Consider the following 17209-nt stretch of genomic DNA (forward strand, 5'->3'; position numbering starts at 1 on the left):
TAAAAAAGGGTTTTCAATTAATGCTATCAGTAACATTTGTTTATTTAATCCAGAGGATTTGATATAAATAATAATTGCCGAAGTAACGTGCAATACTGATTGCTCTCAAATCGAAATGTGCAGAATTATATTTTTAAAATTTTTTATAAAAAACGCGTAAATACAGTCTGATATGAAAAAAAACAACATGGTAAAATTGTATGAAAAAATATTAAATAAATTTTCATTATTGCAATTAAATTGAAAATAATGTGTGAAAAAGAAAAATATCATTTTTAAGGACTTTATAATATTATTTACATTTCTCTGCTATGAAATTTAAATTATTATATATCGCATTATATCAAAATTATAAAAAATGTGAATATTTTCCACTTATTCCTTACTGTCACTGATTGCCTTAATGATAAATATTACAAGCAACTTATACATTTGATTTCACACTAATTATACGCTTAGATTATAGAACAAACGAGCGGGCAGAGAAAAACATGTGTGACTGACATTAATATAAATAATTCTTGCGCAATAATTCTTTGATACGATATTGCGATGATTTATTGAGGTTATCTTCCATATTGCACTTTTACATTTTATGGCAAATAAAACATTAATGGTCCAATTAATACGATTAACGCCAACCAGAGTAACAGTTGCAAGAAACGAACGTGTTTTCCCAGATTCCGCGGATTGGTCAATCAATATAAACAGATCGTATAATTGTGCGTTACGCAATTCTCGGATAAATAAGAGTGTTACATGATACGATTTATCTCTTGCTCGTCACGAAATGTAATACATTAATTCTTAAAGGAACAGTGACTTACGCAATCTCGACTCGTTAGCGTCGAATAACGCTGCCATCCATTAGTCTTGCCTTCCCCATTTTCGAACTTTGATAAAAGTTCGTTTGAGAGTGGAAAGTTCGGTGTGTATAGTTCTCTAGAATATTTAATCACACATTCATATTATATGAGTTTGAAAAAGAATTTTAAGAAATCGTCTCGTTGTTTTAGTTTGTATTGTTAATAGTGATATGACTTGTTATATAATTATAAATTGGCAAATATACATATAAAGGATTTAAAATATTCAGTTAAGATACTTCTATTTGCCTATTGATGAATTTTAATTTAATTGAAATCAACTAAAACAAAGTTGATTTGTAAAACAACAATTTTTTTTGAGAGTCATATATTTTTCAACTTCTTGCAATTTTCATTTTAATCGATCAATATCAAATATCTTTCAAAATATTGTTAAAAAGTCGAATACTCTCAAATTACATAAAAAAGACAGCTTTGTTGTTTTATATCTCTGAATTAATTCTCTCACAGTTCTTTAATTTTCAGTCACAACTTAAAAGCATTGATCATGTTTGACAATTTCATCGTTGGAACGAACAATCTTATTTGTGAACCTCAAATATTTACGTTGATCATGGGTAATGTGCGCGTGATATTTATCGATTCTGAATAATTTTAAAATATTGTGTGATGTCGACAATTTTGTCGCGAGAATCAAAGTGCTGACGACATACTTTGACGTTACGAACAACGCGAAATTAGCGGCGGCGTGTCAGCGATTCTCCGTTTCTATAGTTGTATAGTTGTACAGTTTTCCAGAGAGAGGGTGATATCCCCGTCTCTCATTTTCGCCACGTTCCATGACGTGAATTTATCGCTCGTGCAACGTGTAACATTGAGCTTTTCGCTGGTCGGACGGCACCCTACCTCGCAAAATTGTTTTGCGCTTCAAAAAACGTGCGGTATCGCGCTCATCTGATGCATCGCACCAAACAACGCTGCATTGCTGGAACAAATACTATGTGATGCACATATGCATTTCGTGCACAACTTTCAATGAATTAAATAGAATATACATATATCCCGCGTATGCACGTTGTCGAAATTTGTTTGTGTACTTTGAATTGTCAGCTTTAGTTTAATCTTTAATTTACATCTCTTGTATTATTTGATTAATTTTTATTGTTCTTAAATCTCAATATGATATATTGTTTGATATCTATTGATACTGTTTTTCTAAATTTCAATATTTTATTTATTAATTTTATAATATTAAATGGATACATTTATAGTTGAATTGATACTTAAAAAAAATAATAGTTAGGTTTTTTATCTTTTAGTTTTGTCGACAAATATTCTATTTAACAACAGTACATTCAAAAATTTACACTTTGTAATATTTAATTAAATCCAATAAGTAAACTTGATATTAATATATATATTATGGATTTTATCACTGTGATTAAGATTGGAAAAGTAGTTTAATCAGAGAGCTGTTTGCGTCATGAAATACATGTAAAATATAAATGTCATCGTAATAAAAATTTGTTAAATTCAACGAACATGCCAATGTCCCGCTAGCTCGCAGGCAAAATTTAACTGCAGATTAGATTACGCGTTACGTTTTCATATGCACATCTGTAGGGGGATGAAAATCTTGTTTTCTTCACCGTGTACCTCTTACGGTGCTCACATTGCCGGCCGAGTTTTCGGTGCATGAAATGAAGTTCTCTACGCGCGAATAAAATTCCATCCTAGATACACCGTAAACGCATTGACATAGTAAAAGCGAAGATATATGCGTCGTAAGTCTAATGTTGCGACATAAACTGAATGTTTCTTTTCCAGGAGGACTTGGAACCTCGCGAAGATGCGGGACCGGCTCTCGTGGTACATGGTCTTCCTGATCCTGCCGACAATTCTCTTGGCCAGGTCGCTCGATAAAGGTGAGTAAAGAATAACAATCCCTGTTTTCTTATTAGAAAAATGTATTTGCTACTTTGTAACATGTTTTTTTAATATCAAACTTGCAAATTTATGCAAACCAGAATAACTAGATTTATCGTATAAATATTAATTTTGTGACATTTATATATTTATTTATCATGTATTTAATGTTTGCAAGAGAGACAGTAAAAGTCATTGCCATTTATCCAATTTAACACATTAAATATTTTTCATTGTTCGAAAATGTACAAAGATAATAATTGTGCAGCATATTTTTCATACCATTAAAATACCAATAAAATTAAAAGAACATACATTAAATAACCAAATAATTCTTTGTACTTAGTTGAATAAAATTGTAAGGTAAGTTTTATTCGTCATTGTAGTCAGTGTTAATTTCTGCATTATACAGAAAGATGAAAAATGCTAAGTAATAATAAATGCACAGTAGATTAAATAAGATTAAATATTTTGGGAGATATATCTCGTCACGTGAGCGGTATAATAATGCACGGAAACGTGGAGTTTTGATAAATTCCTGGGCGCGTTGTGTCGTTAAAAAGAGCGAGAGAATACCTCTTTCTGTGTATTGAACTATGAGGCATTATAACCGCTCCACCATGATTCACAAAGAGAGTCTTTCAAATATTGCGGAATTATTAAATGCCGCTTATGCATCAGATAAAATATAAAGTTTTCATTTTCAATTGGTAGAAGTCCGCGAAATATGCTTCCTCGACGCATTTATAAAAGAGACTTTAATAATACTGTTGTATAGATTATATGTATTGTCGTATATACATAATTGCATTAATTTATAATGAATGTTAAATTAATGTTTTAAATTATTCATGCATTTATATATATATATATATATATATTGAAAATTTAAATATTAATTTATATAATATAATTTAATAATATAATTTCTATAATATATTAAATTTATATGTTAATAAAATATATTTATTATTTAAAAATTGGAAAAATGTTAGTTTAAAAATATATTTCTTTGCGCGAGCGCAGTGCTCTTAACGTAAAAGCTCCGGGTTAATCGCGGGTGAAACTTGAATGAGGCGCTCAAAAAGTTAACTCTCGAATTTACATTTCGCGGTACGGTCGCATTAGGGCGCATTACGTTCATAAAGTATTAATCCCATCTAAAGAAGGCGATATCGCGAGCGTTTTCCTTATAATTACTTTCTTAGTAATTATCGAGGTAGGAGTATACATCGTGGACGTGATTTTATATTGCGTTCTCGTGCATTATTGTCGAAATACTTGCCTTCTTTGATTTAATTGTATATAATTATTTTGATTTAATTTGTATCTGTCGACGTTATAGTAAATGCATGTACGTATGAGTTACAATTAAAATAATAATACTTATCATTACATTGCAAAAAAGAAAATCGAAGAAGGAAAAATAATGTGTATAGTTTGATAAATAATTTTTTAATTTAATCATAATAAAGATAAGGTTAATACTCACAGATTTAGAAAATTTTATTAATCATAATTTAGCATTAAAGAAGTATTATACATTGGCGAGAAATGCGATGTAAATACATATATTTTCTATAAAAATGCTTAGCTTACTACAGAAAGTACACACGTCAACTCGTACTAGATAGGACACTAAGTAAATAATTCTTTGTGAATGATAAATGTGATGACATATAGAGAAAACTAGTACAAAATAAGGATGCTTAAAGATGTGCCAGTATACTATATAATGTGTGGAAAACAGACAGAGGCAAAATATGGGAAAGTCACAAGTAGAAATTATTTCCTTTTATTTATACTTTTGCGAAAAAATAGCTCACAGTAGTAAGCGGATATTCTTTCTATAATAAATTTTTTTAACACACTAAATTATTTTGCTTGTATGCGTATGTACGTATCAAACATCAAGTTTTTTAAGCAAAGTGAAAAAGCAGAAAAACAAGAGAGGAAACGTTTTTCTACTATTAAAAAAAAACATTGAAGCAAAAATAAGTTAGACGCTAACGCGGTTAGGTTGCTTGAAATATAAAATATTCTTAACTTACCGTATTTTGAAAAAAACTAGAAAGGCTATATCAATCTTGGTTATTTTTTAAATCTCTCTCTGTTTTTTCTTAATATTTTTAATTATATAATATATTTATTTAAAGCGCGTAAAATCTCCCTTCAAAATAAAATATTTTCTCATATAACAATATATTAAATTACATAAACTATTTTTTAAGCTTATCTTTTTTTCTAGTGAATCTTTTAATTTTTTTTAAATTTATCGCAATATTAATCATTTTTATGTGATTTACCAACAATTAATTTTTATCGATGACACGTATTATATCCGATTGTTTGTTTCGATTTTATCTGCATCACATTGTAGTATTCTCACGATACTCTTAAATAGAATAAAATAGAAATTCCATTATTTAATTTAATGCGTATTATAAAAAGAAAACGCGAAACAATCGAGAAACAATACAGGTATGCACGCGTATCAAAGTTTTTAACAGGCACTTGATTTACGGTAGTAAACACGATGAAAATGCTTCTAATTAAAATTCTCAACATCAGTCGATCAATCTTCAAGTACAACACGGATCGTTTATTCCAAGCTCTCGTATACACGTTCGTATGTATGTATATATAGAACCAGTGTGCGAATCATTAGCGGTGAGAAAGAGAAAGGAGTATAAGAGAAAGCTTCGCGGTAGAAATATGGAAATATATGAAAGACCTGAGATGTGCGTAAAAATAACACTATGCTTTTTCCAGTCTGCCGCTCGTTAAAATACGATGCGCGGTGTCTGAAATGAGATTTTCATCAACGTACTGCACTCAAGTCATGTCAATGTCAGAAAAGTGTATGCAGATTTGCTTGGTCACTGGAGAAGAAAGCAGTCAGGGTATGATACAGAAAAACGCATACAACGTTAATGCAAGTAGATACATTCAAACTATTTTTTAAGGACGGAGTCTTTTGGTTGGTTAAGAAATGAAAAAAAAAAAGCAAAACGAAAAATCTGTAAAAATGATAAAACGAATGTTTGAATATAAAGAATGTAAAACACTTTGAAATATTTATGCTAGATAGTGACATGTGCACACCATACTGCCATAAAAGTAATGCAGTGTGCAATAAATTTACGCTATACATTTCTACTTCTGTTACTTTTTTTTTTATTCAAATGCTTCGCGTACGCGAATATTTTTGCTAATATACATTATCGTTATTTTTTCATAGCACAATCCAGACAAGAAAAAATTACTAATGTACGATATGTTTTAAAATTATGCGCTGGTTTGCTTTTATTTATTTATACACTTTTCTTTTAGAGAAAAAGAGAGAGAAAAAAAGTTGAGTATTTGTAAGAAATTCTTAATTACATTTGTGCACTGCGTCAAAGCGCAAAATTATTTTCCTTTTTTATTTTTACAGACAACAGTCAACTTTTATGAAGAAGAAAAATATTTACATCTAAGCGCGAAATAGTTTTGAAAGCGAGATGTTGAAATCGCTGTTGCGAGCGCTTGTTTCAACGCGAGACAATGATGAAATGAATGAAAACCATTGTTGCCTAAAATTTTATCACCGCGCGTTTCGTATCGTAGCAAACGGACGATGATTAAAGAGTTTAACACCGATCGATCAATCGTATTGTTACATACAACGCACAATCGAATACAGTGATTTATATTGGATAAAAAAAAATCGCTTTGTTAAACGAGAACACGTTTTAATGCGCAACAATAATAATCACATTTGCATCCTGATCATGCTTGTAATTGCATACACATTTGTTCGCACATTCTTTATCAAAATCCACGGAATTGTTCCCATACTCCGCTCGTAGGCACGCCTAATTGTCAACGCATGGTATGCAAATAGATGGATGCTTGGAATTAGGAAAGGGAGTACACTTTTTTCTTTTAGAGGATTTTAACATTTAAATGATATTTTTAATTTTTTTATCAATTAACAAATAAAAAAAGAGAATTCTAATTTTAAAAACGTTACTTACTACGAGTGTTTATAGGCGTTTTTATTTTTAGTTTACCAAATTTTGTTGGTTTAACGTTAAAAAATTATATAATCACAATTTTCGCAAATTTACGTGAAAATATTTTCTTATTATATAAAAAAATATTAGAATATATCGTGTCTTAAGATTTTTATCATGTTACACCGTGAGATATAGCGCGAGAAGATAAATTTTATTTATCAAAAAAACATTGTCAAACACTCTACTACGACGTGTTTCTAATCAGAAACAGTCCCTTTTACGATGCAATTTTATTCGCGTTGCTCGACAACTCTGTTCTCACCCTTTCTTCAAAACATATAAAGGTGAATAAAAAGAAACGAAAAGAGAGAAAGAAAGAGAAAGAATAAATAATGAGGTTGCGATAATCAACAGTGTGGCGAACGCAGTCTTATAGATTTGTAGACATGCAAAACTACCTATCACAATAAAAAGGATTTTTCGTGCGTGCAAGTCGCCACTCACTATCCAAAGAGGAAGTATTCTTAAAGCTACGTGTTGGCCATTTAAAAGAGACACGCTAAGAATAGCTTGACTTTTTTGTTTTAACAAGAGAGTATTTCTATTACAATAATAAAAGTTTTATTCGCATTGTATTGCGAGTAGTATTATATATTGAAGGTTTGTAATTAAAAAAAAATACGTTTACAAAATCATACATTTGTAACAAAGAAATTTTAATATTTTACTATCAATTCATGAATATTAATACTTAAGAAAATTATACTAAAAGATTGCCAAAGGATGCGATATATATATTATTATTTTTAACACAGAAGATTACAATAACCCGTTAAAATAAATGTATAATTATTATACTAATTATTATTATTAATTTTATATTAACTTTTGAAGCGTGTTTAATGTGTTTGCCGAAAATTGAGATTTTTCCATCATAAGCATTGTAAAATATTTCCCACCCTCGGTAATGACAAGAATTGTCTCTTGATAGCTTAATCGCGTGGAATCGGCACGCCGCTTTAAAGGGCTTTCCCCTCTTTGAAATTGAAATCGCACCGAGCGCATTTAGGTGGCTTTCCTGGAATCGTTACACCAGCATCCATATTTAGGTATCGGAAATTCTATAAAAGGCGTTGCGAGAAGTTAATTCGAGTCTTCTCCTCACAGTCGATATTTAACAGCATAAAAGGCGAACTTGCATATTGTAGATCTTGAAATTCCACCTCATTACATGGGGAAATTACATCGTTTTGCGGTATAATTCAAAAGACACTCGCAGGATTTAAAGCAGGAAATTTATCAAGTCAAAACTTTGTAAGTTAGTAGAAAGAGAGAAATTATTAATTTTCTCTTCTCTTATATATTTAATTAATTATCGTCAGACAAATTTATTTTAATTACAAAAATTAATTAATATTATATTCGATTTGTTTCTGATATTATATAATCTGTGAATTATGCACAATTATAATTTGAATTATATCGACTAATTCAAAATTTTGTCATTAATATTATATATTAATATTTTGATGGGCCGTTTTTTACGTTAGCTAAACGTGATAAAAGAAATAAGATAATGGAATGATCATTGCTTATACAATATCTTTATTAAACTCCATGCGGTTTTACACAGATCTCTTATAAGTCTCTTTCACAGGTTTCTCAATAACAAAGAATCTTTCGATTATTCTCGATACTTTTATTCTCTTTTCGATAGCTAAAGTGATGGGTTTACTCTCGTGAACAGCTTTTCTTCTTTTTGTGTACTTGTTTACCGTGCGAAAACCATTGCTTCTAAATCATTAGATCAAAATTAAATAATAAATTTTAACGGAAAATTCCTTTAAATATCAATATATATTTCCTTTTTGTTGTTTATATTTTACTTTTTATATTGTGTGAATTTTTAATGCCAATTTTTCATAATAAAATTATTATTATATTTCACAAAAGTGTGCATGTATAATGCCGTAAGTAATATTAATTCTCACTAGCTACAAATCATCTATCATCCTTCCTTGCAAATCGCACAAGAGTTCTTTCCTCAACAATAAGTCTTTTCGTTCACCGAGCTAGCCGATTATTCTCGCGAATGACAAATTACGTCACTTATCCATCTCATTATTCAAACACGCTATTATCCCAAGTATAAAGTTTTGGTCTCTGAGAGATACTTGTATCGGTAGTCTGCTCGATGTCTGCCTATGAAAAGCCGCCATTCTTTTCAACGGTGTATCGTCGACTCTTAAACGATCTCATCTGATGTGAACAACCGCCGGATAATTCGGGAGGTACAATTACTTTCCGCAAAAATATAAAGAAAGTTATTACATTGATACGCCTGCTAAAAGTATACTCGAGAAGCATCATTGTCTCTCCTTGCCTTCTTGAAAACTGCAATTTCGATTTATTTAGTTAAAGACATCTTAAATTTTTGATTTTTTATTTCTCTCATGTTCTCTAGAATCCTTCATTTTTTAAATGACAAATTTCTCGAATCTTATATTAGAACTTCTGGACACACATTCTAGATCATAAATTGTCTAAATTTTTTTGCATTTTAGATTTCTTCAAGTAAGATTTCAAGTTTTTGTTTAGATATTTTTAAATTTTAATGTTTTTGTACGTGAATTATATATTTTTGATAAATTAAATAATTACAATTTTAAAATCACTAAATATATATATATATATATATATATATATATATATATATATATATATATATCATTTACATATATATGGATTTATTCATTTTTATTACATATATGTCTGTTGATTTTTCACACATGGTTAGTTCTTAGAACTTTGAGATTAGTTTTCAAGTGAGCTTATTAGTCGGGTGTATTTATTATTCTAGTACAAGCTAGTCGAATTTAAATATTACAGGATTAAATAAACCATCGAGTTATCAGAAAGTTTTATTATCGGCACAAAAGATTAAAACTATTAGCAGAATGGAACAAAACAATTACTAATAGAAAAAAAAATATTTTTATTGATAAATTTGTCGCAATATATATTATGTGTTTCTGTATAAGAAACATACTTTACTTTTTTTTTCAGATGGATAAAAAGATGTATGCATTATTATTGTACGCGAAATTTACATAAAACAGTGTAAAAAGTATCATTATTATAATCATTACTTTAATATTTTTAATAAATAATAAATGTTCTCAATATTTTTAATAAATAATAAATAAACTTGTTTTTTTTTTTTTTTTTTTTTTTAGAAAAATTTAAATAATGATATCAAGGCCAATATAAATTGTTAAGCACAAGTATTCGTATTATAAAAATACATCTCTCGTAATATTCGATCTCTGTGTCATTTATTGGAATATATCCCTGTATTCACCCATTACGGATTACATTTTGCAGACATAATATTGATTGATAAATTGTAGTTCAATCTGCGTATTATGATTATCTATAATTTCAGAAAGAAATCACGATATACAATATATATAAAACAATAAATGAAAAATCTAGACTTAAAATACGGAGATGCTAGACAACTCATATTCTGAAAAATTGATTCAAGAGTTTTATACTGCGTAATTTGATTACATTCTCACAGGATGTCTACTTCTAGGAAAAACATGAAAATTCTTAGGGATTTTTTTTGCACTTGGAAGAATTAGGAAGTGTCATTGAATTTTATTGGGATTCGGGGAATTTTTTTGAAAATTTTATTTTTGATAATTTTGCTCATGTTGTAAATAGTCTACCACGTGTGCGAAACTGGCATCTCTCACTTTGTGGAAACTCATTAATTATTGAGAAAGCATTAATTTTTAATAATAATAAAATGAAAATTTTAAGCAAGTAAAAAAAGCTAATCTTATGAAAGTAAAAAAAGCCAATCTTATGAAAGTTATTATGAAAGTTTTTTTGTGACATTCATATAATTGAGAAACATTATAAGTTGTATGTAATAAAAATATTTATTTTAAATACCCGATAAAAAATCAGGGAATTTTTTTACAAAATTTTTTACAATTGAATAGACATCCTGTCTCAGGATAAAACAAAATCTCAATTATCAGATATATATATTACCGAAACCCGAAATGTAAATAATTTGTTTATAATTTCTTACTACGAAGTCACTGAGCACTAGAATGAGGATTGTATCACGCGCTGCGTGAGCAGGCCGAGGTTTTAGTTGATTTATTTGAGAAGAACGTGAGTGTAGATTGATTAATACCATTATACGCAGATTAATCTGCAGAGATCAACTTGAGTATTACGAGATATATACTATAACTAACTTTTAACTTTCATAAGCTACTTTAAATTTGTTTAAGTTTCCATTTGTATACAGCTATTGCGGAGATATAACATCACACAATAAATAATACTTTATCAAATAGATATGTAGATAAATCTTACTGAGACAGCTTTGTCTGAATTCTATCTTTTTGTAGAGATCCAATAAATAACGTAACAATGTCGCAAAAACCGATTAATCGAACGTGATTGTAATAAAAAAAATTGTCATCCGATGCGAAATGATTTAAGCGATCGAACTATATCTCCCTTGCCCATAAAAATTGTATGACTAATTCGAGTTTCCCGAATAAGAGTAAAGGCATTTTCTACAAGATTATAAAAACCTCCCGTGTTATCTGAAAGACACTACTATTTTTATCACAACGAAAAAGTGAAAAACTAAATCTATAGCGATGCATTCTTCCATCTCGTAACTCTTCGCCTTCCTCCGTCATCCCTCTTTACTCCTCCGCCGCGATGCATCCGTTCCACGTGTGAGTAAACTGGGCTACCCATCTTCTCTTTGACGCGATACACACGCGTATACAACGCATGTTACGCGCATGTAATTTATGCAAAGCTGTCAAATCCGGAAATGACATCTTATACGCCCGGTCCTCGTGCTACGTCGTCACGCGAACAAGAGAATAGAATGTTGCGAGAAGAAAACCGGCAAGATGACTAAAAGTATATATAGTTCTCTTGTGTTTCGAAAACGTTCGTCGTGAACGAGAATGTTTCTCGTGAAAGACATGTTGTCTTTCTTACTGCCTGGGATCTGTTCGGCTTAAACAATTCGCCGAACAAGTGCCTTGCTGTAAAAGCGGTTGCTGTCAGTTCTTGATGTGATCTGAAAGCAAGATAAATTTCACTGCTCGAGTTTTAGCAGCATCAACGAAAGTTGGAAAAGTCGTATCTCTATGTCCTTACTCTTCTTGATATCTTAATTATCTTACATCTGCAAAATTTTCTCTCCTCTAACAAAGATACCATCTTTATTATGATATAACTAATATCTGGTTTAGTTATTTTTGGAAAATGTTTTTTACTACATTATATTTTTATTAATAATTGTAACAAATTATGGAAACTTTATAATACTTTACGATTGAAAGGACCATAACGATTTAAATATGCTTTTTCGGCAAACTCTAGAAGCCGCAATTTACCACTTTGCTGGTGGTCCATTGGTTGTGTCAATGTCTGCAATCCTCCGGTGGCATATTACAGTTTCTAATATAACCACGGTTTTGAGTTTAGCTATGTCCCACATCAACGAGCTAAACCCATTTCACTGGTAGATTGTCTGAACGCAACAATTTACAAAACACTCCAACTATTATAGAATAGTTCGTAAACATGCATACAATTATAAGAAATTTAATATGCAACGATAAAAAATAATCGCAAAACATTCCAACTATTGTAGAATAGTTCGAAAACACGCATACTTAAAATAATGAGAAATTTAATATACAATGATAAAAAATAATCGATATAGTTCTAAGGTCTTAAATTTTCTACATGAAACTTTTTAATAATTGAATCAGACTAGGTTAAAATAAACCTTTTCCGCCTGAAATTTATATATATATATATATATATATATATATATATATATATATTTTATCAAAAAATATTCTCGTCTACTTCTCACAATTTATATTTTACTACAAAGTATCTTTTTCAATTACTTATAAATCGAATCTATTGCTACCATTGACAATTTAACAAGAGAGAATATTGATTCCAAATTGCTCAAAGGATCTATAGACAAAAGAAGAAAGACAACAGTTACTGACAGCGCATGCACCTATTTCGCTAGAGATTTTGCTATATATCCATCTGACACTTCGACAATCGATGAGATCCACAGACATAAACGTGCGGTGTGATTGCATATAAAGTGAGATTCGCGTATCACATGCATCCCTATAGACGAGAATATTTTCCGTGTCTTTCGTGAACGTGTGTTAGAACATATATACATATATATGCATATATATATATATATTTATATATATATATATATGCATATATATATATATATTTATATATATGCATATGTGCATATATATATATACATATATGTGTATGTATGTTCTAACACACGCTCACGAAAGGCACGAAATATATATGTATACATATATATATATATATATATGCAAATGTCTGTTATACACATATATATATATATGTACTTACGCCCCGAGGGTAAACTAACCACCTCTCCTGCGTATGTACTGGCGAGATAAGCTCTCTGCTAGCTTTTCGTGCCGGCCTTACTGGCTGCACCGTCTCTATGACGACGATGACGACGATGAGCTTGGTAATGCAATATTATTGGAGATTGCCGCGATCTCTCGTGTTGGCCATTGGTGAATACATGACCGGTGGTTTGCACCTGCGATATGCAAACGACGCAAATCTATTCCTGCTCATACTCACTCTTCTTCTTACTTCTGTCAGGTCAGATGATATTGGAAAGTGAACGCTGATAGCGTTCATGGATCTTGGGTTTCTCCCCTTTGATCGTGCAGAATTTGACTTTTGCCAGATATTACGTGATTAAAATGATGGAGCCGTTATGAAACATCTGTACTTGTGCACAAACACAAGTAAACGATCAGAGAATCAATTAGATATACGAATGAATTAATCGATTTATAAATTTGTAGTAAAAAATAAAATTTTGTATTAATTTTATATAATTATATAAAATTAGGCATGAAGTAAAGAGTTAATATATGAAATGAAATAGTTATCGTGGAAATATGAAGATACGTTCAGCACTTTCTAAGCTACTTCTTCTTTCAAATTTTCATTCTTTAATTTAATTGAGATTTTTGCCATTTTTCAACTGTTTAGACAGACTTTAGACATATCTGATGAAAGTATAGATATGTCTGTGGTCAAAATTCTACAGATTCAAAGATATCGAGGAAAACTTTGCGAAACGGGTTTTCTCTGTGAAATGAAATTAATTGCGAGACAACTATGCATGTTTCTGGCAAGAGCGCTAAGAGGGAATTAATTGCACCGTATATGGGTTACCATAGATAGAATTATTTGAAAATGTCGTGTATCTAGATTACACGCATAGCCGTCAGCAATATATTTTCTACTGTGGTATACGTAATTACTGCGAGCAATGTATTTTACGTTAAGTGTGCGCGTATTACGAGTCTCTGTCTGATTAATTCGCGGATATATGACCTGTTTTTGCTTAAACTTTAATGGAACTAGTGCAACTTATATATCTAAACTTTGTTTTTAGTTACAATCATTTTTTCTGATTGTACAAAAAATATATTTTATTTATCTAAATAAATATTTTAAAATAGATTAACGCATATAACAAAATACAATTTTTTTGCTATATATATATATATATGTTATATATACTTGTTACTTGCAATAGTATGTGAAGAAAGTTTTTATTTGTCATAAGTTTATTCTAGTATAATATAAAGAACGTAATTTTTTTCCAACTTTTTAATTAATTTACTTATAATCTTAAATAAAGATGTAAAAAAAGTCAAATTCTTTTTCAGGAATTTTAATATCTTTTTTTTAATTTACAAAGTATTTACGAGCGAAAATATGCACATACATGTATAAGTTTACAGGCATACGTGCACATAGTTCACAAGTAAATGTAAACCAGGTCGGCGCGATCGCACATGACCGCGACGAACGATAAAAGCAACTATCATAAGGTTACAAGAAATATTGCAACATGCTATAAAATATCGGCAACTATATTTGTCTCGATATTTATTCGCTGACACGATGTCGTTGACCCACGCGACTGTCGCATTTATGCGCCCATGTCCCTTGATATGCATGATATCGTACGAATACAATATATTGTGATACTGCTTGACACCTCTGTCGATTGGAAACGATAGGAATGTATGCCCTACGTGTTTGTTGGCCGCTTATCAGCAAGGATGGTGGAACATGGCGCGAGATATACGCTATGTTAAGCTTTGACCACACGTATTTGATACGAGCGCAATATATTGTATGTATGTGTAGTCAGACAGTTATTGACCTTTTGATAAATAGACGAGTTGATGATGTGTTTATTTCACTTTGGAAAATATTTCAAAATTTTCTCTCTCGTTTTACAAATCCAAATTAATTTAACATAAATTAATATTATATAATAAAATTCTAAGATAAATAATACACGCATAGGAATGCGAAATATTTATCTGTAATTTTCTCTGTAATTTTTCTTTAATTGAGTTACTAATAGTTTTATTATTATATATTTATTTATTAGAATATTATTCTGATAAATAATTTTCCTTTTTAAATATTTCATTATACTTTAGGATATGCGTATCTCAACCGCAAAATATAAAAGAGTAAATTCTATTAAGGTAACGAACAATATTGCAATTATGTTATCAGGTGCCGGCAATTCTTTCACCAGTTCCTTAATGAATAATACATTTAGCAAAAGGAAAAGACCTTCTTACGCTTTTGTAGGGCTAGAGGCCGTTATTTATCGCTGTGGCCAATAAGGAATGTACCCCTAAGAGTTTTCACTTCCTTCTTCGAAGACAGACTACAAATGTGAACATTAAGTACTAATGTGTTTTCGTTACCAGGTAACCGTAGCGTGTTCTATTATCGTTACTACTTGCCAAGATTAATGCCGTGTAGATTTAAACGATGTTCGATATTCGATTAAACGAAGATATCGGATTACAACGTTTTCTCAGAAGAATATAAGTAGTAATTTGTACATATATCTTTTGTTTAAAATAATTTTTTAAAAAATAACTAACACAATTAGAATAATGCAATTATTTAAAAAAAAATAATTATATAGACGGAAACGTGTTTTATTGATGCATACATAAAAGAAGTGATAATGTCATAATTTTATCGTATATATTTATTATATATAATTTATAAATATACAATGTATATAATAGATATAGATATAAATATGATAAATATACATTACGTAAATTTTAATTTAACATAAATATATGATAGTTTCATATAACCCACTTTTATATATTTTTTGATCAACAAAATAAGAAACTAATATTTTACATTAATATAAAACAATATTTTTTTCATCACATTTTATTTATTCATAGAATTTTTTGCAACGTCACGTTCTGTTATAACTGTTACAATCACTAGAATTTATCAATAGCATATGCGTTTCTCAATCGACTTACAAATGAATAGCACAACTTTGTTAAATAGGGGACGAGGATGAGTTATCCCTATATATTCAGTTTCGCAACACTATCAAATGACAGAAGACAGTATGTCATTGACATTGTGTATCCAATGTGCAATGCAACTGTACAGTCAATTTCACAGTCATTCCAAAATACAACCTCGAGTATATTTTTATTGACTGTATCAATATCCTCATGAAAACAACGCTAACAGAGATGTCTGCGTTAGTGACGTTAACATATCACATTTCATCCATCAGATCGTACGAAATATTTAGATTCAAATTTCACTCATTTTTAATTCATTGTTACATTTAGTTATTTTTATAAGTAATAATACTTATTGTTAAAAATAATTTTCTATGAAAAATGCACAATATACAATTTTCTTTAATGCTTAGAAAGTTATGAAATTTTAAGATTTAAATTTCTACGCTATATATACATACTTTTTGCACTACACGTACGAACGTATCTCGATATAGCACACACAACTGCTAGTCAGCAAATTTGGCAGTATTTGCCGAAGCGAGGCTCCATGTATATTGAAATGCTGACCAAGCTTGCTCTTGATTCTACCAATACGTGTTTTTCGAAACTTTGATTTCTCAATCGAAACATCGTCGTATCATATTGCTGTAAACAGTAATTTTAAAAAATATCAATACCTTAATAGTAACTACTTGTACAAGTTTGTTTCCTCAAGGTTCTGTTACAATGACTCGAAAAATTTATTAAAAAAAAAAATTGTATCTATCTACTAGCTTGTGAGTGTAATGCGTGTCAAATTATAATAATAATTATCCCCCACTAGTCCATGAAGAAGCCACATTCTTTCGTATTCGAAGTAAATACATTATAGATATATATTGTTGCTATTACGGTTATTTAATGTAGACACGCACAGAATAACATTTCGCCATACCTTCCTAAGTTGGAAACAACGATCCGAGACTTTCCGTGG

General features: G+C 29.9%; 1 protein-coding gene across 7 annotated transcripts in view; it reads left to right on the plus strand.

Moving 5' to 3' along the window:
• Dpr12 (defective proboscis extension response 12) overlaps positions 1–17209 on the plus strand; it is a 253352-nt gene that overhangs the window by 122050 nt on the left and 114093 nt on the right. For 6 of the 7 annotated variants that reach the window (XR_012047088.1, XR_012047089.1, XM_072896338.1 and 3 more), the window contains one exon: positions 2655–2752. Coding sequence is in view for 5 of the 7 variants with exons in the window: in XM_072896335.1 (XP_072752436.1) it covers positions 2655–2752 (98 nt within the window). In the remaining 2 variants the exon portion in view is untranslated. Of the gene's footprint in view, positions 1–792; positions 929–2654; positions 2753–17209 lie in introns of those variants that run through there. The other variant, XM_072896336.1, reaches the window with a different exon arrangement.

The sequence above is a fragment of the Anoplolepis gracilipes genome, chromosome 7 (genome assembly GCF_047496725.1).
Source record: "Anoplolepis gracilipes chromosome 7, ASM4749672v1, whole genome shotgun sequence".
NCBI lineage: Eukaryota > Metazoa > Arthropoda > Insecta > Hymenoptera > Formicidae > Anoplolepis > Anoplolepis gracilipes.